This window comes from Lithobates pipiens, unplaced genomic scaffold (genome assembly GCF_037356315.1).
Source record: "Lithobates pipiens isolate NorthernLeopardFrog02 unplaced genomic scaffold, aLitPip1_a1.2 Scaffold_11, whole genome shotgun sequence".
Taxonomy (NCBI): domain Eukaryota; kingdom Metazoa; phylum Chordata; class Amphibia; order Anura; family Ranidae; genus Lithobates; species Lithobates pipiens.
In genome coordinates this window covers 3588827-3610859 of record NW_027507696.1, presented here as the reverse complement: position 1 = coordinate 3610859, position 22033 = coordinate 3588827, and the positions used below count along the sequence as shown (strand labels likewise).

The 22033-nt window shown below is 44.9% G+C and overlaps 1 protein-coding gene across 1 annotated transcript in view; it reads left to right on the top strand.

The window, feature by feature from the left end:
* SARDH (sarcosine dehydrogenase) overlaps positions 1–22033 on the top strand; it is a 147765-nt gene that overhangs the window by 4443 nt on the left and 121289 nt on the right. The window contains exons 2-6 of the mRNA XM_077468194.1: positions 1495–1822; positions 5275–5453; positions 14339–14518; positions 16156–16279; positions 18954–19054. Of these exons, the coding sequence (XP_077324320.1) occupies positions 1501–1822; positions 5275–5453; positions 14339–14518; positions 16156–16279; positions 18954–19054 (906 nt within the window). The 5' untranslated portion in view covers positions 1495–1500. The remainder of the gene's footprint in view (positions 1–1494; positions 1823–5274; positions 5454–14338; positions 14519–16155; positions 16280–18953; positions 19055–22033) is intronic.

The following is a 22033-nucleotide window of genomic DNA, read 5'->3' as shown; positions in this document are numbered from 1 at the left end:
CTGAACTCCTCCCTGGGCATGTCAGTATAAAGCCTCATTCACACGATCGGACTTTGTACAAAAGTCCACGGGAAAGTTTGTACAAAGGGCGTAGTCCACAAGTTTGTATTGTATACACACGATCAGACTTTTTAGGCAACAAACACGAACGTAGTGACGTTTCAACGTACTGAGGACACTTCAAAAGAGGACGTTCAATGACTCCAGCGCCACCTTTGGTCAACTTCTGTATTGTAGTCTGATCTTTTGCATTGGTTCTGAGCATGGCGTGTTTGTACCTTGTACAAAAGTCCGATGGTTTTGCGTACACACGATCAGACTTTGCTCCATCGGACTTATGTTGTCAAAAAGTTTATCCGTTCGCACAGCCAACAAAAGTCCGATGAAAACAGAAAAAGTTTGTCCGATGGAGCGTACACACGGTCGGATGTTGCTCCAAAACAGCTAATTTGCATGTTTGTTGTCAAAAAGTCCGACCGTGTGTACGGGGCCTTTAGGAATAAAAAGCAGGCTAAACAATGGGACCCGAGTCCCAAAAAACATATTTTATAATTTTATAAATAGTGTTAAAGCGGGAGTCCGCCGGGAGTTCCGCCGTTTTTTTTTTTTTTTTTAAAGCCAGCAGCTACAAATACTGCAGCTGCTGACTTTTAAAATAAGGACACTCACCCGCCCAGCGCGCCCGCGATGTCGGCACCCGAAGCCGATCTCTCGATCGTCTCTCGGGTGCTGCCGTCGCCATCTTGGGTATGGGAATCAGGAAGTGGAGCCTTTCGGCTTCATTTCCCGGTTCCCTACTGCGCATGCGCGAGTCGCGCTGCGCAATAAGGATGGTCCCCGCTGTCTCTGGGATCCGTGTGTTTCCCAGCAGGCAGCGGGGGACTTTCGGAAAGGGGCGTAGATTCTGCAGAATCTACGCCCCTTTCCGCAGATAGCTATGCCGGAAGTGGGTGCAGATACCTGTACTGTACAGGTACCTGCACCCCCTTCCCCCCTGAAAGGTGCCAATTGTGGCGCCGGAGGGGGGGAGGATTCCAATGAGCGGAAGGTCCACTTTAGGGTGGACCTCCGCTTTAAATTGTTTTATAATCCGGGTTAGGAATGTAGCGTTAATTATCTATGTCTCCAGTAAGCTCATATTCTTCGTAGACATGGTGAAGAACAACCATGATCAGACGGGTTGTGTTGGTATAAGGGATGGAGGAAATGCCACTGAGTAGCAGATGGCATATGCCAGGGTCACATGGCTGCGCTCCGGGGCAGATATCGCGCTTTGAGGAAAATGACTGATTGCAAGTCAAGGTTTTTATGTGCTCCAGATTCATCAGATCAGCTTCATAGAGGACTCCTGAAGAGGAGTATTCTACGCTTTCTATAATCCTACAAATTTCTTCTGTTTTCTATGAATTTTTGCTTACTGTTGCCACATTGAAAAGGGGAATCCATGAATTTTGCATGTTTAAGGAAATAACATTGCTGTTATTGTGTTTTCAGATAGCCATGCAGTTACTAGGCAGAGCCGTACAAGCTGCAGCAAACTACCGGCTACCTTTCTGCTCCAGGTACAACCTACGAGGTCTCGGCAGCAACGCTACCAGCCAGACGACAGAGAAGAGCGTACCCTACACCACGACACTGAAGGAAGAAGGCGCTGCCAAGAAGGGGCCAACAAAACCTTTACCTCAGTCTGCTGAAGTAGTGGTCATTGGTGGGGGCAGCCTAGGATGTCAGACCACTTACCACTTAGCCAAAATGGGTATGAAGAATGTTGTTTTGTTAGAGCGGGATCGGCTTACCTCTGGGACAACATGGCACACGGCAGGTATGGTTTCTTTATAGTTCAGTCCTGCAGGACTAGCTCCATTGCTACTAAAGCCTCATACACACAATAGGACTTTGTACAAACTTTCCCTTGGATTTTTGTACAAAGGGCGTCAGCTGTGAACTTGTATTGCATACACACAGCAGGACTTTTTCAGCCAACTTTCACTAAATCACATGGTTTTTCTGCTCTTTACCGCCACCTTTGGTCAACTTCTGTATTGTTGTCTGATCTTTTACATTGGTTCTGAGCATGGCCTGTTTGTACTTTGCACAAAAGTCCTATGGTTTTCTGTACACACGATCAGACTTTGCTCCATCGGACTTTTGTTGCCAGAAAGTTTGTCCGTTCGCACAGCCAACAAAAGTCAGATGAAAACCAAAAAAGTTTGTCCGATGGAGCGTACACACAGTCGGATGTTGCTCCAAAACAGCTAATTTGCATGTTTGTTGTCAAAAAGTCTGATCGTGTGTATGGGCCTAAACAGGGAATTAGCAGCCATAATGGTTTCCGGTGGGACGTGGAACAATAGAGTGGTTTGTTCCATTTCTTCTCATAAAAAGAGGATATTTTTTCAAACATAGCCACCTTGCTGTCCACAAGTTTACCAAAGGATAGCACAGGCAACCTTTTCCCAGCCAAAAATAGCTGAAAGAACAGACCACCAAGACTCGTGATTGAAAGTAGTGTTGCCACCTGTCTGGGATTCACACCGGACAGTTCAGGTTTGGAATCATGCGTCCGGGTTTCAGACTGCCTGAAACCCGGACACATTATTCAGACTGGACTATGGCTTCCCAGCAGGGTTGCCAGCTGCAGGTGTTTAAACCAAGAGTGTCTGTTACATTCTCTTTCACGCTGCCCAAAGCCAGCACTAACAATCCCCTCCCCCCCCAAACACACACACAGATGGCAGTAGAGAGGGCTTGATCTGCTCCTCTTCCTCCCGCCCATACCCTTCTGTGTCTGCCAACACTCCTCAGAAAAGGAAAGTGCGGGCCGGAAATTTAAAGTCCAGCAGCCTCAGATACATCTGGATGAGAGGTGCTGACTGCCAAGGGGTGAGTGAGCTCACCATCCATCCCTGTCTGTGACTGAAGTCTACCCCCTTCTCTCTCCTGCCTCTGAGTGAGTACACTAAGGGGAATCAGGGTTCTCAGAGCACCCCTTACATCAGAGTTCCCCTTTACACCAGAGGCCACAGTGTTCCCCTTTATATCAGAGTCCTCTCTGTGCATCAGAGTTCTCAGTGCTCCTCCTTAAATCGGGGTTCCCAGAGCATTTCTTATGTTAGAGTCCCCAGAGTTCTCCCTCACATCAGAGTCTGCAGAGTCCCCCCTTACAGTGTAAGGGAACTCTATGAGTTCAGATGTAAAAGGGGAACTCTGCGGATTCAGATGTAAAAGGGGAACTCTGTGGACTCTGATGTAAAAGGGGAACTCTGCGGACTCTGATGTAAAAGGGGAACTCTGCGGACTCTGATGTAAAAGGGGAACTCTGCGGACTCTGATGTAAAAGGGGAACTCTGCGGACTCTGATGTAAAAGGGGAACTCTGCGGACTCTGATGTAAAAGGGGAACTCTGCGGACTCTGATGTAAAAGGGGAACTCTGCGGACTCTGATGTAAAAGGGGAACTCTGTGGACTCTGATGTAAAAGGGGAACTCTGTGGACTCTGATGTAAAAGGGGAACTCTGTGGACTCTGATGTAAAAGGGGAACTCTGTGGACTCTGATGTAAAAGGGGAACTCTGTGGACTCTGATGTAAAAGGGGAACTCTGTGGACTCTGATGTAAAAGGGGAACTCTGTAGACTCTGATGTAAAAGGGGAACTCTGTAGACTCTGATGTAAAAGGGGAACTCTGTAGACTCTGATGTAAAAGGGGAACTCTGTAGACTCTGATGTAAAAGGGGAACTCTGTAGACTCTGATGTAAAAGGGGAACTCTGTAGACTCTGATGTAAAAGGGGAACTCTGTAGACTCTGATGTAAAAGGGGAACTCTGTAGACTCTCATGTAAAAGGGGAACTCTGTAGACTCTCATGTAAAAGGGGAACTCTTTTGATTAACTTCATATGATTAGAAATGTATTTAATTGCAAAATATATGTATAGTTTATACTATAAAAAAAACTTGCTGTGCACCGCTAAAGTGTTCGGGTTTGAATAGAAGAAAAAGTGGCAACCCTACTGCCACACAAAGAGTGCATTGTTTTCTAGGACTCCGAATTTTGCGTTGTGAGAGGAAGCAGTAGAGCACAACCGCTGAACTGTACTGAAAATATAATCAACATATTTCTCTTAAGCCCCAGGCTTAATCACTGGTATTTTACAGTGGGGTGCCCTCTAAATTTTTATTTTTTTTTAAAGTCAGCAGCTACAAATACTGCAGCTGCTGACTTTTAATAATCGGACACTTACCTGTCCCAGGGTCCAGCGATGCGGAGGAACGAAGCCCCCCTCGTTCCCCACTCAGCTCGCAGCGCCGGCATTCTTACTGTGGGCACACAGCCGGGCACCCACTACGTATGCGCAAGCGGCGCCTGGCGCCGTGATATGCCACACTGTCATCTGGGACACGTGACAGGTCCCAGATGACTGTGCGGCGCATAGACATGTGCAAAAGGAAAAAATTCGTTTAGTTTCGTTTTAATTCGTTAATTCATTAATTTCGTTTAGTTATATTCGTTAACTTCCTTAAATTCATTTTCGGATTTCGTTTAGTTTTATACCGAATTCGAAAAATCGGCCACATTCGAAAATATTTCTACCGGATTCGAAATGATTTCAACATGATTCGACATTATTTCAACCGCATTCGAAAATATTTTGTGACCCGACTTTAGGGCCATGTATCTCGGGGTCACTTGGTGCTAGAAACTCCAAATTTGGATATGTTGTAGTGCTAGTACTATTGTGTTTGCATACCAAATTTGAGGATTCTAGCTATAAGTGACCCCGAGATATGTGGCCCCAAAATCGGGTCGCAAAATGTTATTCGAATGTGGTTGAAATAATGTCGAATCATGTTGAAATCATTTCGAATGCGGTGGAAATAATTTGGAATCATGTCGAATTCATTCAAATTCATTCGTTATATTTCTTTCGTATTCGTTGTAATTTGTTATTTTTTATTCGGACATTCGGATGCATCCGAATGTCCGAAAGATGCAAAATTCGGCCGAATTTCGATTCGTTATGAAACGAATTGCACAAGCCTAGCGGCGCAAGGGGAAGTGATGTCACCAGCCCGGGCAAGGAAGAAGGCAGACTACGAGGGACCCCCTAGCAACAGGCATTTAGAGGTGAGTAAAAAATATTTTTTTCCCCCAATTATTTATTTATTTATTTTTTAATGAATTTTCAGCTAATTTTTTTTTTTTTTTTGGTGGCAACACCACTTTAAGTCCAGCAGGCTGCCCCTTCCCTGACCCACAACCTTTCTGTCTTTCAGGTCTCTTATGGCAGCTTCGGCCCAGTGACGTTGAGGTGGAGCTGCTGGCGCACACGCGCAAGGTAGTCAGCGAGGATCTGGAGCAGGAGACTGGACTGCACACCGGGTGGATCCAGAACGGCGGTCTGTTCATCGCCTCCAACAAGCAGAGGCTGGATGAATATAAAAGGCTCATGTCTGTAAGCATTTATAAAATCACGCCAATATGTATCTGCTGTAAAAGTCTTGTAACTACATCCAGTGCTGCAGATTGCTGGCATATGGAAAAGCGGTGCCAACGTGAAGGGATTTGTGCTGAAAGCGTCTGAGATTAGATATATTATAAACCGAAGGGGTATGTTAGTGGAGGAACTGGAGGTGCTCCAAACTAGGGAGTTGTCTCACCTGGTTTTCTGGGTCACTGGAGACACAAGGAAGAATTACGTCCTATATTTACTCACTGAGCGTATTTAACCACTTTCAGCCCCGGACCATTTTGCTGGCTTAAGACCAGACCACTTTTTGCGATTCGGCACTGCGTCTCTTTAACTGACAATTGCGCGGTCGTGCAACGTGGCTCCAAAACAAAATTGACGTCCTTTTTTCCCCACAAATAGCGCTTTCTTTTGGTGCTATTTGATCACCACTGCGGTTTTTATTTTTTGCGCTATAAACAAAAATAGAGCGACAATTTTGAAAAAAACGCATTATTTTTTACTTTTTGTTATAATAAATATCCCCCAAAAATATAAAAAAATAAAAATTTTTCCCTCACTTTAGGCCGATACGTATTCTTCTACATATTTTTGGTAAAAAAAAAAATCGCAGTAAGCGATTATTGATTGGTTTGCGCAAAAGTTATAGCGTTTACAAAATAGGGATAGTTTTATAGCATTTTTATTAATAATTTTTTATTATTTTTTTTTTACTAGTAATGGCGGCGATCAGCGATTTTTATTGTGACTGCGACATTATGGCGGACACATCGGACATTTTTGACACATTTTTGGGACCATTGTCATTTATACAGTAATCACTGCTATATAAAAGCAGTGATTCCTGTGTAAATGACACTGGCAGTGAAGGGGTTAACCAGTGGGTGGCAGTGTAGGGGTTAAGTGTTCCTAGGGGTGTGTTACTAACTGTTGGGGGCTGGGCTTTCATTTAGTGAACACTGATCTCTGCTCCAATCACATGGAGCAGAGATCAGCGTCACTAGTTGCTAGGCAGAATGGAGAAATGCTGTTTACACGGCATTTCCTCCATTCAGCCATCCCGTGAGACGATCGCGGGTATGCCCGCGGCGATCGAGTCCGCGGGTCCCGCGACCGGACTCACGGGGGTCCCGACCAGCGCGGGAGTGCGCCGCCGGCGGCGCGCTCCCGATGGCAGGGCCGCATTGAAGATTGGACGTACCTGTACGCCAATATGCCTGCCCGTGCCATTCTGTCGACGTACATCGTCGTGCGCTGGTCGGGAACCGGTTAACCACTTTCAGCCCCAGACCATTTTGCTGGCTTAAGACCAGACCACTTTTTGAAATTCGGCACTGCGATTCGGTCGTGCGACGTGGCTCCCAAATAAAATTGACATCCTTTTTTCCCCACAAATAGAGCCTTCTTTTGGTGGTATTTGATCACCTCTGCGGTTTTTATTTTTTGCGCTATAAACAAAAATAGAGCAACAATTTTGAAAAAAACGCATTATTTTTTACTTTTTGTTATAATAAATATCCCCCAAAAATATATAAAAAAAAATAATTTTTTCCCTCAGTTTAGGCCGATGCGTATTCTTCTACATATTTTTGGTAAAAAAAATCGCAGTAAGCGATTATTGATTGGTTTGCGCAAAAGTTATAGCGTTTACACAATAGGGGATAGTTTTATGGCATTTTTATTAATAATTTTTTTTTTACTAGTAATGGCGGCGATCAGCGATTTTTATTGTGACTGCGACATTGTGGCGGGCACATCAGACATTTTTGACACATTTTTGGGACCATTGTCATTTATACAGCAATCACTGCTATACAAATGCAGTGATTCCTGTGTAAATGACACTGGCAGTGAAGGGGTTAACCAGTGGGTGGCAGTGTAGGGGTTAAGTGTTCCTAGGGGCGTGTTACTAACTGTTGGGGGCTGGGCTTTCATTTAGTAAACACTGATCACTGATCCAATCACATGGAGCAGAGATCAGCATCACTAGTTGCTAGGCAGAACGGGGAGCCAGCCCAGTGGGAGTGTCACTCTTGCTGTGCATTCTGGGAGAGGGTACTTAAGGTGCTGACATCACGTGCTTCGGGGGTTCCGGTCCAGAAGTGCTTTCTGGCTGATGATCCTGGTCCTCCTGACCAGCCCCCAGGACTCTCATGGCCTGGGGTGCGGATCCACCCAACTACAGGTCTCGGGGCTGGCTAGCCCGAGGCAAAGAAACTGAAAGAAGGATTCAGAGGTGGTCCGGTGCCATCTCGGTTTGTGAAGAGGTCCAGCAGCTGTGAAGGTATCCAGGGGAGGACTCTTCGGGAGAAGGCCACGCAAAGGGTTGGCTTCTCAGCAAGAGCCTGGGCAAGTTGAAAGACCGCCAAGTGAATCTGGTCTCGTGTTGTATCGCTGGACCGGCTGCAAGATACTGGTACCGTACGAGGGTTCTCAAAGTGTTCTACAAACTTTCAGCTTTGCTCAAATGTTCTATAGCAAGTCTGTGGCAGAGACCTGGTCTGATTGAAACACCCTGTTGGCTGCTAGGCCTGGTGAGAGAAGGACTATCCGATAAGGGTGAGGATCCAGTTGTGAATGGCTATTCTCTGGGTGACCTGATGTGAGAGACTTTTCCTATTTGAATTAGCACTAAAGAGTTTCCTACCTAGACCCTCTTATGCCGCGTACACACGACCAGACTTTTTGACAGCAAAGGTCCGACGGAACGAGTCCGTTGGACAATTAGATAGTGTGTGGACCTTTGCTTGCCAAAAATCCGGCGGACTTTAGAAATGTTTTACATTTTTCCACCGGAACTCCGCCGGACCGAGAAATCCGCTCGTGTGTATGCTAGTCCGACGGACAAAAACCGACGCTAGGGCAGCTATTGGCTACTGGCTATGAACTTCCTTATTCTAGTCCAGTCGTACGTCATCACGTTCGAATCCGTCTGACTTTTGGTGTGATTGTGTGTGGCCAAGTCTGTTCATTCGGAAAGTCAGTCGGAACTCCACCGAAAGTCCGTTGGAAAATCCGGTCGTGTGTATGTGGCATAACCCTATGTTGAGAGACTGTGTTTGTTAACTATTTCTGCAAATAAAAATCCCTTTAAGTGGATTTGGCGTCAGTCTCTGCAGTTCTTGGGCCAACCACCTCGGGAAACCCCTAGATCAGGGATATGCAATTAGTGGACCTCCAGCTGCTGCAGAACTACAAGTCCCATGAGGCATAGCAAGACTCTGACAGCCACAGGCATGACACCCAGAGGCAGAGGCATGATGGGACTTGTAGTTTTGCAACAGCTGGAGGTCCTCTAATTGCATATCCCTGCCCTAGATGCACACGAGGTGAAGAGGGTAACGGTAAGCCCAATTGAATTAGCCGCTCCTTCGGGAGTTGGTGCTACATGTTTGTTCCATCTCCCTTCCCTGTATAAACATGCACAATCTGGTGATTCAGTTCTACATGTTTATAGGCGGTCGGTGTAAAAAAAAAAAAAAATCAGCAGTTGTGTTCTTTCTCTTGATGATTGCTGGTGCAAAAAGAAGCACACCTCCCTGTCTTGTGTATGTACTCTCTTGCATAATATAGTTTAATGCTGATATCACACTTGTGTCAGTTACAGATCAATCAAGCCGCTAATTGTTTACACGTTAGCTTCACACCCAGCTGAGCTGCGAGAAATGTTGTAAATGGCGTCATGTAAATTGCTACAGTTTCTCCGCACATTGCTAAAAGGTCTCCTGTACCGCAGGTGTGAATTTTACTGTGAAATACTAGTAGAAATGAGCTTTAAAACAGCCCCCCCTAGTGGTGAGATTCAATATATATATAGACTGTGATAATAGGCAAAGCTATAACAATATTCAACTAATACAAACACAAGGAAAAGACTTCTCTCATTGTATTACAATGGCTATATAATGTGTTTTTTAATAAGTGTGGCCACCAGCTTGAAATGATTGTGTTACAATGCAAAATACCTGCATAAGGTACTTCAGCTAGAAGCTGCCATTACACATTTTGAATAGGAATACATAGTGCCATGCAATACTGACTGCTCTTTCTTAGGGCCAGTTCACACTGGAATGTGCACGGTCGCATGCGTGCGTTCTTGTGTGGTCCTTTGCATTTCAGTTTTGACAGACCATTTTTTTTTTAATGGGCTACAAAATGCACTGGAATGTGCAAAAAAGTAGTGGAAATGTTACCGGCCTCAAATTATTTTAATAACTGTTATTCAGTGTTATAGATAATTATCTTTATCTCTCTGGTACACTTTAAGTGTGCACTAATCATACTGGCAATGCATTGCTTTAATACAGACATTATTTCGGTAGTACTCTTTTTTAACCAGTAGATGGTGCACATTGCCTGTCTGTAAGCTTTACATACAATAGTTTTTTTTCCCATTTTAATAACAGTTTTCAACATGTGCTTTATAAATCTATGCAATTTTCCATAAATCAGGTTTAAATATACCTATTTAGAACGGTTTAGTACTTATAATAGACATTTGTTCTGACTAATGCAGTATTTTCATGTTTTTATGCCCTTTTCACACATGCTGTTCTAAACTTCTAATTACAGCAAAACCATAGCATAAAATCTGCTGAGACTTTTCCTGCGTCTGCTCAAGATGTTTAGGAATCTTTCTATCACAGGTTAATACAGATTAGGAACGATTTAGAGTACATACCTGCAAAGAATCACACAAACAGCATGAGATATGACCACTGACTTTATGGCTGGAAATAGTTTCATTTCCAGTCACATGGTGTGTGGCCTTATATAGACTCTGTTTGTGTACCTTCTCTGCCATCTACTGATTGTTGATAGAATAGCAGGAAGGTATTTCTTTGCTTAGAAATAAAATAAAATAAAAATGAATATGTACTTTGCTTTGGGGTGTCTGTTTTGTGACCATATAAACCCCAGTCCGTCACAGAAACTCTACTTTTGCAAATCAAACCGCACCAAACCATATGGTACTGTGGCACCATGTGATTTGTTGGTCGCAAACGTGCTGCCTTTGAAAGATGTGTTTGGGGGCGCTGTTAACAATGAATTGCCACCCACACAGAACGCACCTTTCCCACAGCACATTCTGGTGTGAAGGGGCCCTTAAAGTAATGTATGGATTTCTGACTTTACCCTGAAAAAATTGGCTTTACTGCTGATTCTTTTGTTTTAGTTCTTCCGCCCACCATAGCAAGTCGCTTGCTTGGAGCACTCATACAGGCTCGCTCCCGAGCCAGCTCTGTGTGTCCATGGACACATAGAGCAAGGCTTGGCCCCGCCCCTGCTCCCTCCTCACTAAGCCTATGAAGAGGGAGAGGGCACAGCGCTGGATTGTAATTGAGCTCAGGTATGTATGGGGGGGGGGGCGCAGCTGCATTTAGAAGGTTTTTTTTACCTTTAAGCCCTGGTTCACACTGACTGCAGGAATGAAATTGTTCAGCTGTCAGTCCCGATTTCACAGAAATCGCACCCAAAATCCCCAAAAGTAGTACAGAAACTGAGGCGTTGCACCAATTCGGGGGCTGCAATTGCCGTCGATTTGGCATGAGATTTGACATGTCAAATCGCATCAATGGGAACCAGGGCTTATGCAGAGCATGCATTAAACTAAAAAAAAAAAACTTCAACCTTTAGAACCAGTTTAATAGAGTCCAGGTTTGTCTTGCTTGAAGCAGCAGTAGTGTCTACATCTCTGTTCTCCAACACTGCTTCCTTTCATGGTATCCAGTGCATGCGCAGGAAAACTCCAAGTCTCTGTCATGTCTATGGAAACAGGCAGAGACCCTGCAGCATGTCTTCACATGCACCACATCCCCTGAGCATGCACAGCTGGATTGCTGGTCTCTGCCAGTTCTATAGCATAGACTGTGTGGTGATGTGCGTGTTTGAAAGATCTCGCTAAGTGCTCCTGGAGCCTATGTCATTTTGCGCATTTGCAAGAGACCCGTGACATGTCTGCGTATATGCCAGGCCCCACTATGCCATTCTGGCCGAGTCTGGGATTTAAGAAGCAAATATATAATTTAAAAAATGTAAATGGATATTAAAAAAAAACAAACAAAAAAAAAAAACAAGAAAGGTTATTTCTCTTTAACCACTTACAGACCGGACCATTTTGCTGGTCAAAGACCAGACCACTTTTTGCGATTCGGCACTGCGTCGCTTTAACTGACAATTGCGCGGTTGTACGACGTGGCTCCCAAACAAAATTGACGTCCTTTTTTTTCCCACAAATAGAGCTTTCTTTTGGTGGTATTTGATCACCCCTGCGGTTTTTATTTTTTGCGCTATAAACAAAAATAGAGCGACAATTTTGAAAACACATTCTTTTTTACTTTTTGTTATAATAAATATCCCCCAAAAATATATAAAAAAAACATTTTTTTCCCTCAGTTTAGGCCGATACGTATTCTTCTACATATTTTTGGTAAAAAAAAATTGCAATAAGCGATTATTGATTGGTTTGCGCAAAAGTTATAGCGTTTACAAAATAGGGATAGTTTTATGGCATTTTTATTAATAATTTTTTATTTTTATTTTTTACTAGTAATGGCGGCGATCAGCGATTTTTATTGTGACTGCAACATTGCGGCGGACACATCGGACATTTTTGACACATTTTTGGGACCATTGTCATTTATACAGCAATCACTGCTATATAAATGCAGTGATTTCTGTGTAAATGACACTGGCAGTGAAGGGGTTAACCAGTGGGTGGCAGTGTAGGGGTTAAGTGTTCCTAGGGGTGCGTTACTAACTGTGGGGGGGCTGGGCTTTCATTTAGTGAACACTGATCTCTGCTCCAATCACATGGAGCAGAGATCAGCGTCACTAGTTGCTAGGCAGAATGGGTAAATGCTGTTTACACAGCATTTCCTCCATTCAGCCGCCCCGTGAGACGATCGCGGGTATGCCCGTGGCGATCAGGTCCGCGAGACCCGCGACCGGACTCACGGTGGTCCCGACCGGCGCGCTCGCGATGGCAGGGCAGCATTGAAGATTGGACGTACCTGTACGACAATATGCCTGCCCGTGCCATTCTGCCGACGTACATTGGCGTGCGCCGGTCGGGAACCGGTTAAACACACAGGAAAGAAAACGTTTCTGCAATAAGTAACGTTCTGCTTTAAAGCTCAACTCCACTTTTTGTTGATAAAAAAACAACATTCCCCTCTGGGTGATTTATGTACATTATAAGGATTTTAACAAACTTTGTTGCAGATTCCTACTTTTTGTTATTCTCAAGAAGTCCCTGTGAGTTTGTCTGTGCCCATGTGTGAAAGTGAGTCTAATGGGAGTGGTTTCACAATTATCAATCAGCTGTGCACCTGCAGGGCTCTAATGAGGAAAGCTGACGGGCCAGCATCCCTTTAGCCATGATTTCCTACTAAAAGCATCTTACCAACAATGACATTTTTGTTGCAGGGGATGCCTGAAATCTGACTTGTATCTTAGTGCAGACTTCTGGGAAAATTGGTCAGCCAATCACACAAGCAGGAAATTGTTTCTGGGGGGGGGGGGGGGCACTCTGTATAAAGAACACCTCCAGGTAGCCATATTGCATTTTCAGAAAATTACAGAGCTGCAGATTGAAAAGGAAAGGTAATTTTTAATAACATTCAATCACAATATGACTTGTGCCGCAATTGTTTACGCTGTATTATTTTTTTCTTTATTTGCTATTTTTTGTTCGCCATGAAAGTGGAGTTGCCCTTTAACAAGCACATGACAATATTCAATGTCAAAAATGACTAATACTACCTGGAGAAGGAGAGAAAACCAGGTCGGGCAAAAATTTATCAGCGCACCTCATCCCAATTTAAACAAAGTGAAGAGAACGAGAGGTACTGGGCGGGATTATTGCGGTGCTATAGAAATAGAAAAACTATATAATAGAAAAATAGAAAAAGGTTTTATTTAATATAATGATAACATTTTTTTTTTTTTTTTTTTAAAGAGTGAAGATAAATTCGAGATTTTGAGAACACAGATAACAATATCAGTACAATAATTAAGAGTACAAATAACCACAATCCGTCAATTAGTTCAAATCGAAAACTTCTTGGCTATTCTGATGGAATCCCGACATGTTTCGCCTACACATAGGCTTCTTCAGGGGAGCCAATGAATTGACATAGATTAGTGTATAAAACAAGAAAAGAGGTTCACTGTGAATCAATCAATCTAATGCACAACTGGCTTTTCCAGCCTAATATTATTTCTTGAAATTTGTGAGCGTGTTCAGAGTCTGGGCTGCTTTTGTTTTTCATGACCTAATTTACTAAATTTGTTGTATTTCTTTCACAGTGAACCTCTTTTCTTGTTTTATACACTAATCTATGTCAATTCATTGGCTCCCCTGAAGAAGCCTATGTGTAGGCGAAACATGTCGGGATTCCATCAGAATAGCCAAGAAGTTTTCGAATTTGAACTAATTGACGGATTGTGGTTATTTGTACTCTTAATTATTGTACTGATATTGTTATCTGTGTTCTCAAAATCTCGAATTTATCTTCACTCTTTAAAAAAATTTTTTTTATCATTATATTAAATAAAACCTTTTTCTATTTTTATATTATATAATTTTTCTATTTCTATAGCACCGCAATAATCCCGCCCAGTACCTCTCGTTCTCGCGACTAATACTACCTGTTGAAAACAAGTCTGACTGTTGAAACTCAGATCATCTGACACCTATGTGTGTAGAAACCGAGCATTTTGCCCACAGGACCTACATTTATGGAGCAACCCTTGTTCTCCATTCTCCATTCACAAGCTGACACTGACTGTGGCAGCACAGCTGTTAAAATAGTTTGTATCTCAAGAAATGTTTTTGGGATTTTAACTGTCAGTTTTGTCATGTATAGCTGGGAAAGGTTTACGGCGTGGAGTCCTACGTCTTGTCGCCGGCAGAGACTAAAGACTTGTACCCGCTCATGAATGTGGACGATCTCTATGGCACCCTGTATGTTCCAAAAGACGGGACCATGGACCCCGCGGGTACCTGCACTACCCTGGCCAGAGCATCGACTGCTAGAGGCGCACAGGTATGAGGTTGTGTGATGATGTCCTGTGTCTGTAAGCCCTTGTACACACGGTCGGACATTCCGATGGAAAATGTCCGATCAGACCGTGTTTTCGGATAATCCGACCGTGTGTGGGCTCCATCGGACTGTTTCCATCGGAAAATATCCGACCCGACAAAGTTTTAGAGCTGGGCTATAAAATTTTCTGACAACATGATCCGATATGACTTTGTCCGATCGTTTGTAGAGAATTCCGATCGGACAAAGTGCCACGCATGCTCAGATCAAATTCCTAGACCAAAGCTATTGGCTACTAGCCTGAACGTAGTCCCGTCGTAACGAAATAACGTCATCACATTCTGAACGATCGGATTTTCCGTCAACTTTGTCCGACCGTGTGTATGCAACACCAGTTTCGGACAAAATCCGTCGGACAAAATCTTTACTTACAGTTCCAGCTGGAGTACTCAGGTCACAGTGGGTTACTCTGTCTGCAGCTTGTCCATTCCTAAAACAGTCTGCATTCTATTCAGTTTATGGAAGGCATTCTGTGATTGGAGGAGCAGAGATTGTGATGTTCATCCACACCTGCTGCAATCACAGACCTAGATAGCAAGCAATTGTGCTCCAAGTTTGAAAATGACTTGCTAAGCTATCGCTAGACTTGCCGGGCTTCACACGTTTGTTGCACAATTGCAGCAAGTCCGCATTACATGACTCCAGGTCGATGTTCTTTGCATACATTCTGCAAGTCTGCTGCAAGCTCTGGTTCAGTTATGTTGCTCAAAAGTCATCCCACCACAGGGGTCGCTGTGACTGAATTTTCATGCTGTAGACTTGCAGAGCGCTTCCCGCAGACTCACCGCTGCAACTTTGCTCTTGCTAGAGACTTGACACAAATTTGCTACAAATTGTAAATGTGTCAACTACAACTTGTGCTTCAAGAGGAAGTAAACCCTGATGGGTGTTACTTCCTCTTTGATTCCCTGCAAAGGTAAAGCATAATGGACTACTATGCATCGCATCGCATCGCATAGTAGTCCATTATGTGTCACTTACCTGACACAGGAGCCAGTAAAGTCACCGCTGTCCCGGAGCCTCCATCTTCTCGGTGGGTCTCGCTGCTCCGGCACTGTCATTCGACGAAGCCACAACGAAGCCACGACGAAGCCACTCGCGGCACAACGAAGCCACGACGAAGCCACTCGCGGCATATCGCCGTTGACAGCGGCTCGCTCAGTGCACCTGCGTGCCTGTGTTTTGCCAAATATCTCCTAAACCGTGTAGGTTTAGGAGATATTTCTTGGACCTACAGGTAAGCCTTAATCTATGCTTACCTGTAGGTCAAAGGGTTTACAACCACTTTCAAGTGCTCTGTAGTTGTATAACTTGTCAGTGAAATTGTGCAGCAAGTTAGCAGATTTTCAGTTCAACACTACCACAAATGTGTGGCAAGTTATCCTTGCTGTATGGGGAATGCCTTGCGTTCATTGACAAGAATGCAAGACGTTTTTAGAATGGACAAACTGCAGAGAGAGCAACCCACTGTGATCTGTGTACTCCAGCACACCAGCCCTGCCCCTTCCTTACCCTCTCCTAATCTAAGTTCTGCTGTACGGGGCATGACAGAGGATTAATGTGACAATCTGCATTTTTAGGTCATTGAAAATTGCCCGGTGACTGGAATTCAAGTGAAAACGGACGACTTTGGTGTAAGAAGAGTTGTGGCCGTGGAGACGGAGTACGGAGCGGTGCAGACACCCTGTGTGGTGAATTGTGCAGGTACTGGAAATGCCGTAGAGAAAGACAGTTGTAAGTTTGTTTCCTTAAAATGCCCACACTTTTTACAATCAGATTGTACAATCTATCAAGATTAATGCAGAAATCAGTAAATGTGTATGGTTATACTTATGACCCAATCCAATTTTATTCATGAAATTTGGAGGGGTTTACAGTATATTAAAAAAGTGTTTGGATAAGCTAAGATTTTTTTTCAGCTACCCTAACCAGATTTGTGATTGAGGTTTTTCGTTCAGTCAGTTGTTTAATTATTTTTTTTTTTAACCATTCAGCCTTTACCCAGTAGATATTACAATCTGATTGCACAATGTGGCCAGTTTACTACAAAACTTAGGCCTAGTTTACACTTCTGCTGGGGGGGGGGGGGGGGGAGTTAAAACAGGTGTCTAATCCACGTTACCAAACCAAACATGCAAGGCATTCAAGTGAACGGGGCTGTGCCGCAACCACAATGCATGCAGTTGCCGCGCAGTGGCGCAGACTTTTTGAAGCCTTATTCCCATGTGGGTAAACACAATCCTCCGTGGGCCTACGCTTTAGTATGCCTCGTGTGAATGAGGGTTAACAGAGTCCGGGAGGAGGTGACATAATGCCTCCTCACCTCCTGTCAAACCCTCTCTGAAAAGTGATTGCAAATCGCTCTTTAGAGGGCGACACTAGTGTAAATGAACCTGCAATTTCTGGCTGCTGGAGCATTTACAGAAGCATGCCATCATAAAAATCATAAATCTCTCTGATCTCTGATGGTATAGCGACAGGGCTCAAGTCCTGCGGGAACGCATGGGAACGGAGTTCCTGTACTTTTTCCACAACAGGAACTCAGTTCCCGTTAGCAGCCACATCCTGCAAGACTTTGAAGTATGTGAGCTGTGTGGCAGGTGCTACACCAGCAGCCGCCGACACAGCTCACAATAGTAAGTGCCGCACACTTGACCATTCAGGCATTGCCAGTAAGGGGCCCCATGATAGCTTCCTCTTCGATCTACCTGTCAATCACAGCTAGCTGACGGGTAGATCAAGTCTAGGTCTATCTGACGGGTAGATCAGCTATTCTGCTCACAGGACATGCAGGGAGAGAGGTGAGCTGAGGGAGGAACATCAGTTTGGGGTGGTAAGCTGGGCACAATACCTGGCAAAGTTTAATGCCAGGAGGGAAGTTTATGTGGAAATATGTGCAGGGTTGGAATAGCAGCGAGTGTGTGTTGGAGCCCCTGCAGAGTTTGCAGCCCCCCCAAGCTAACATACATCTCCTAAGCAGGAACACATCACTATCTCCCCAAGCATTCTGTCCAGATAATGTGCAGTTCATTTATGACCTTTCCGTTTAACCCTGTGTTATCCAAACTCGGTTCAATGAAAAGTGTAAACTCACCACATAAACACTCTATATACAAAATAACATCCCCAATAAAGATCAGAACATGATGATCACATTTGCATGGAAGCACAATTGAATGAATGCTGATTATTCAGAGAATTACCGTATTTATGTTTATTTAGTTTTTTTTTTTTTTATGTACTAACAGTTAAGCTTCATACACACAATACGAAAATTGGATGAAAAATACAAATTTTGAAGCGTTTGTGCATATGAGTGTATCATTTTTTTTTTGGTGGGGGAGGGGATCTTGGGTGGGAGTTCCCACACTTTTTTCCCTATGACTTGACCCCTGTATAGCGAGTTTTTTTTTTGTACCATTGTGGAAATTTCCGATCACTTCACTTCCCTTCTGTTCACTTCCTATCCCAGAGATGCAACAGGAAGTTAGAGGAGATCTCCCGAAGTGTGGAACTCTTGCATATCCCCTTTGCTTTTTGTCTCACTGACAATGGCCACCAGTACAAATAAAGAGCATGACTCTCCCGAACAAGAACAGAGACAACAACAAGAGTTTGACAGAAGATCAAACCTTCTCGAATCAATCAAAAACGTTACAGTAATACAAAGAGAAGCTGAAGTGATGTGGTTTAAAGATGGCAGAAAACATCAGTTATGCCGCGTACACACGATCGGAATTCTCGTCGGAAAAAGCTCTGATGGTTTTTTCCCGACGGAATTCGGCTCAAGCTGTCTTGCCTACACACGGTCACATCAAATTACGATCATTTATAACGCGGTGACGTACAACACGTACGACGTGACTAGAAAAAGGAAGTTCAATAGCCAGTAGCCAATAGCTTCTGTCTCATAGTTAAATTGAGCATGCGTGATTTTTGGCGTGTCGGAATTGCATACACACGATCGGAATTACTGATAGAAATTTTTTCCGTCTGGAAAAATTGAGAACATGCTATCAAATTTTTGGCTGGCGGAAATTCGGACCGCTAAATTCCAATGGAGCGTACACACGGTCGCATTTTTCGATGAAAAGCTCTCATCGGTCTTTTTCTGGCCGGAATTCCGATCGTGTGTACGCGGCATTAGTGTAAAAATCTCATCTGCAACTTATTCCAGAAATGATGACAGAATTCCAAATGACAGCATTTTATTTACAAACGGCAGAGAAGAAGTCAGGGAAACAAGAAAAGAGAACAGCTACTGTAAACCGCTATATTGGTGAGGTCGGGGATGTGTCTATGAGGTCGCTATTTCTGAAAATTTCTCAAAAGGGGAATTACATTTATATATGCTGTATGTTATATTTTTATCTCCTAGGCGTGTGGGCCAGAACCCTTGGACAGATGGCCGGAGTGAATGTCCCCCTGGTTGCTATGCACCATGCCTACGTGGTGACGGAGAGGATAGAAGGAATACAGGTCTTGCGCTCTCTTTATTTGTGTCCTCTCGTCCTAGTTCTGCGTTCTGTGAGAAATATAAGCTGTCATTATGTCAACACGCCAGCAAATACACTGCTCAGTTATGTTAAAATACAACCAGAGATGCTCTTTTAATTAGGCCATCACATTATCGTCTGGTCATTCATCAATACCCACAATGCACTTGTTGAGGCAGAGTGGCAGCCATGTTTTCAAAATTAAAAAGGCCAGGCAGGAGACTGAAAGACATGGAGAGAGAGGCAAAAAGAGTGATATTACAGGCCTACATGTTTCTTATGCCGCGTACACACGTATCAGACTATCCAGCGGACTGTCCGCCGGACTTTCCGAACGAGCTACCTGCCCACACACATACGGTGTGGACTAAGTCCACCAGACTATCTGCCATACTTTTGAAATGAGCGGACTCGCCCACACACGGAGGAAAGTCCACTCATTTTGAGCGCGGCTCCAGGTAGCCGGGACCAGCGAAAGAGGCGTCGCTGGCCCCGTCACCTGGTATGGACTTAAAGGGGAATCCCTACGCCGAAAAAAACGGCGTGGGGGTCCCCCCTAGGTCCATATCAGACCCTTATCCGAGCACGCTACCCGGCCAGCCAGGAAAGGGGGTGGGGACAAGTGAGCGCCCCCCCTCTCCTGTGCCGTACCAGGCCGCGTGCTCTCAACATGGGGGGTGCCTTGGGGAAGGGGGAGTGCCGCTCGCCGCCCCACCCCAAAGCACCTTGTCCCCATGTTGATGAGGACAAGGGCCTCTTCCCGACAACCCTGGCCATTGGTTGTTGGGGTCTGCTGGCGGGGGGCTTATCGGAATCCGTGGGCCCCCTTTAATAAGGGGGCCCCCGGATCCTGGCCCCCCCACCCTATGTGAATGAGTATGGGGTACAATTTACCCCTACCCATTCACCTGTGAAAAAATGTAAAAAAAAAAGACACAACACACAAGGGTTAAAATAGTTTATTGCACAGCTCCAGGGGTCTTCTTCCGTCTTCGGGGGTCTTCTCGCCGGACTCCTCCGCTATCTTCTGCTAGCTCTTTTACTAACGGAGGAGCCCGGCTTTCTTCTTCGCCGCCGCCCTCTTCTTCCGACTTCGGGGGGTCTTGTCCCCCTCTTCGGTTCTTCTTGCCGGGCCACCCCGCCTTCTTCTAGCTCTTTTACAGGCGGTGGCCCGGTTTTCTGTCGCCGCTGTCGCCGTCTTCTGTTCTTCTGTTCTTCTTCTCTTCTGGAGATGTTGCCTCGTCGCTGTCTCTGGCCACAATGACAGGCACGCGGCGTGCGGTGACTTATATAGTGACATCGCCGGATGATGTCCCCGCCCATTATGATGTCACAGTCCCAGAGGTCTTTTCCACCGGATTGTTTGATCGTGTGTACGCGGCTTTAGTTGTGTGTGAAGTGGGGGAGGGTTGTAATTCCTGTCAGTTTCCTCAATGGGAAGATGTACCCTCACTTCCTGTCCCAGTTAAGTGTCACCAGGAGAAAAACTGATGCAGTTTCTCTATTTTGAGAACAGGGTCAAGAACAAATGTAAATTAATTTAGTGGAGTGCGGAGGTGTTGGCATATTTAAAGCGGAGGTCCACCCTAAAGTGGACCTTCCGCTCATTGGAACCCTCCCCCCCTCCGGCGCCACAATTGGCACCTTTCAGGGGGGAGGGGGGTGCAGATACCTGTACAGTACAGGTATCTGCACCCACTTCCGGCGTAGATTCTGCAGAAGGTACGCCCCTTTCCGAAAGTCCCCTGCTGCCTGCTGGGAAACACACGGATCCCAGAGGCAGCGGGGACCATCCTTATTGCGCAGCGCGACTCGCGCATGCGCAGTAGGGAACGGGGAAATGAAGCCGAAAGGCTCCACTTCCTGATTCCCATACCCAAGATGGCGGCGGCAGCACCCAAGAGACGATCCAGAGATCGGCTTCGGGTAAGTGTCACTATTTTAAAAGTCAGCAGCTGCAGTATTTGTAGCTGCTGGCTTTAAAAAAAAAAAAACAGCGGACTCCCGGCGGACTCCCGCTTTAACAGGTTTTTATTGTTCTGTGCATCTTCGCTATGTCTTGACCCCGTGTCACGGAACAGGAAGTGAGATGAAATCCAACCATGACAGGGTCTCTTTAATCTGTAATATCTATCCACCCGGATGCCCCTACATTTGAAGGATGAAGACATTTTGGAGCATTCACTATTAATAACAAGTCATCAGTACCAGCTCTAATTTCTTTTCAGGTTCCCTCTAATCTGTAATATCTACCCTTCCCAGATCCCCCATGTCGTTCTGCCAGTTTTCACTAGCTGCTTGCGTTACATGTGCACCTAGGGTTGCCACCTTTTCTTCAATTCAAACCCGAACACTTTAGCGGCGCTTCTTTTTTTTTTTTTTTTTTATAGTATAAACTATACATATATTTTGCTATTAAATAACATTTCTAATCATATGAAGCTAATCACAAGAGTCCCCCTTTACATCAGAGTCCACAGAGTTTCCCTTTTACATCTGAACTCGCAGAGTTCCCATTCACTGTAAGGGGACTCTGCAGACTCTGATGTAAGGGAGAACTCTGGGGCCTCTAACATAAGAGATGCTCTGGAAACTCTGATTTAAGGGGGAACACTAAGAACTCTGATATACAAAGAAGACTCTGATGTAAGGGAAAACTCTGTGGCCTCTGGTGTAAAGGGGAACTCAGATGTAAGGGGTGCTCTGAGAACCCTGATTTGCCTTAGTGTACTTACTCAGAGGCAGGAGAGAGAAGGGGGGAGACTTCAGTCACAGACAGATGGATGGTGAGCTCACTCACCCCTTGGCAGTCAGCACCTCTCATCCAGATGTATCTGAGACTGCTAGACTTCAAATTTCCAGCCTGCACGTTCCTTTTCTGATGCACAGCGCTGGGGATTGGAGTGTGGGCAGACACAGGGGGGTTGGGGTGGGAGGAAGAGGTGCAGATTGAGCCCTCTCT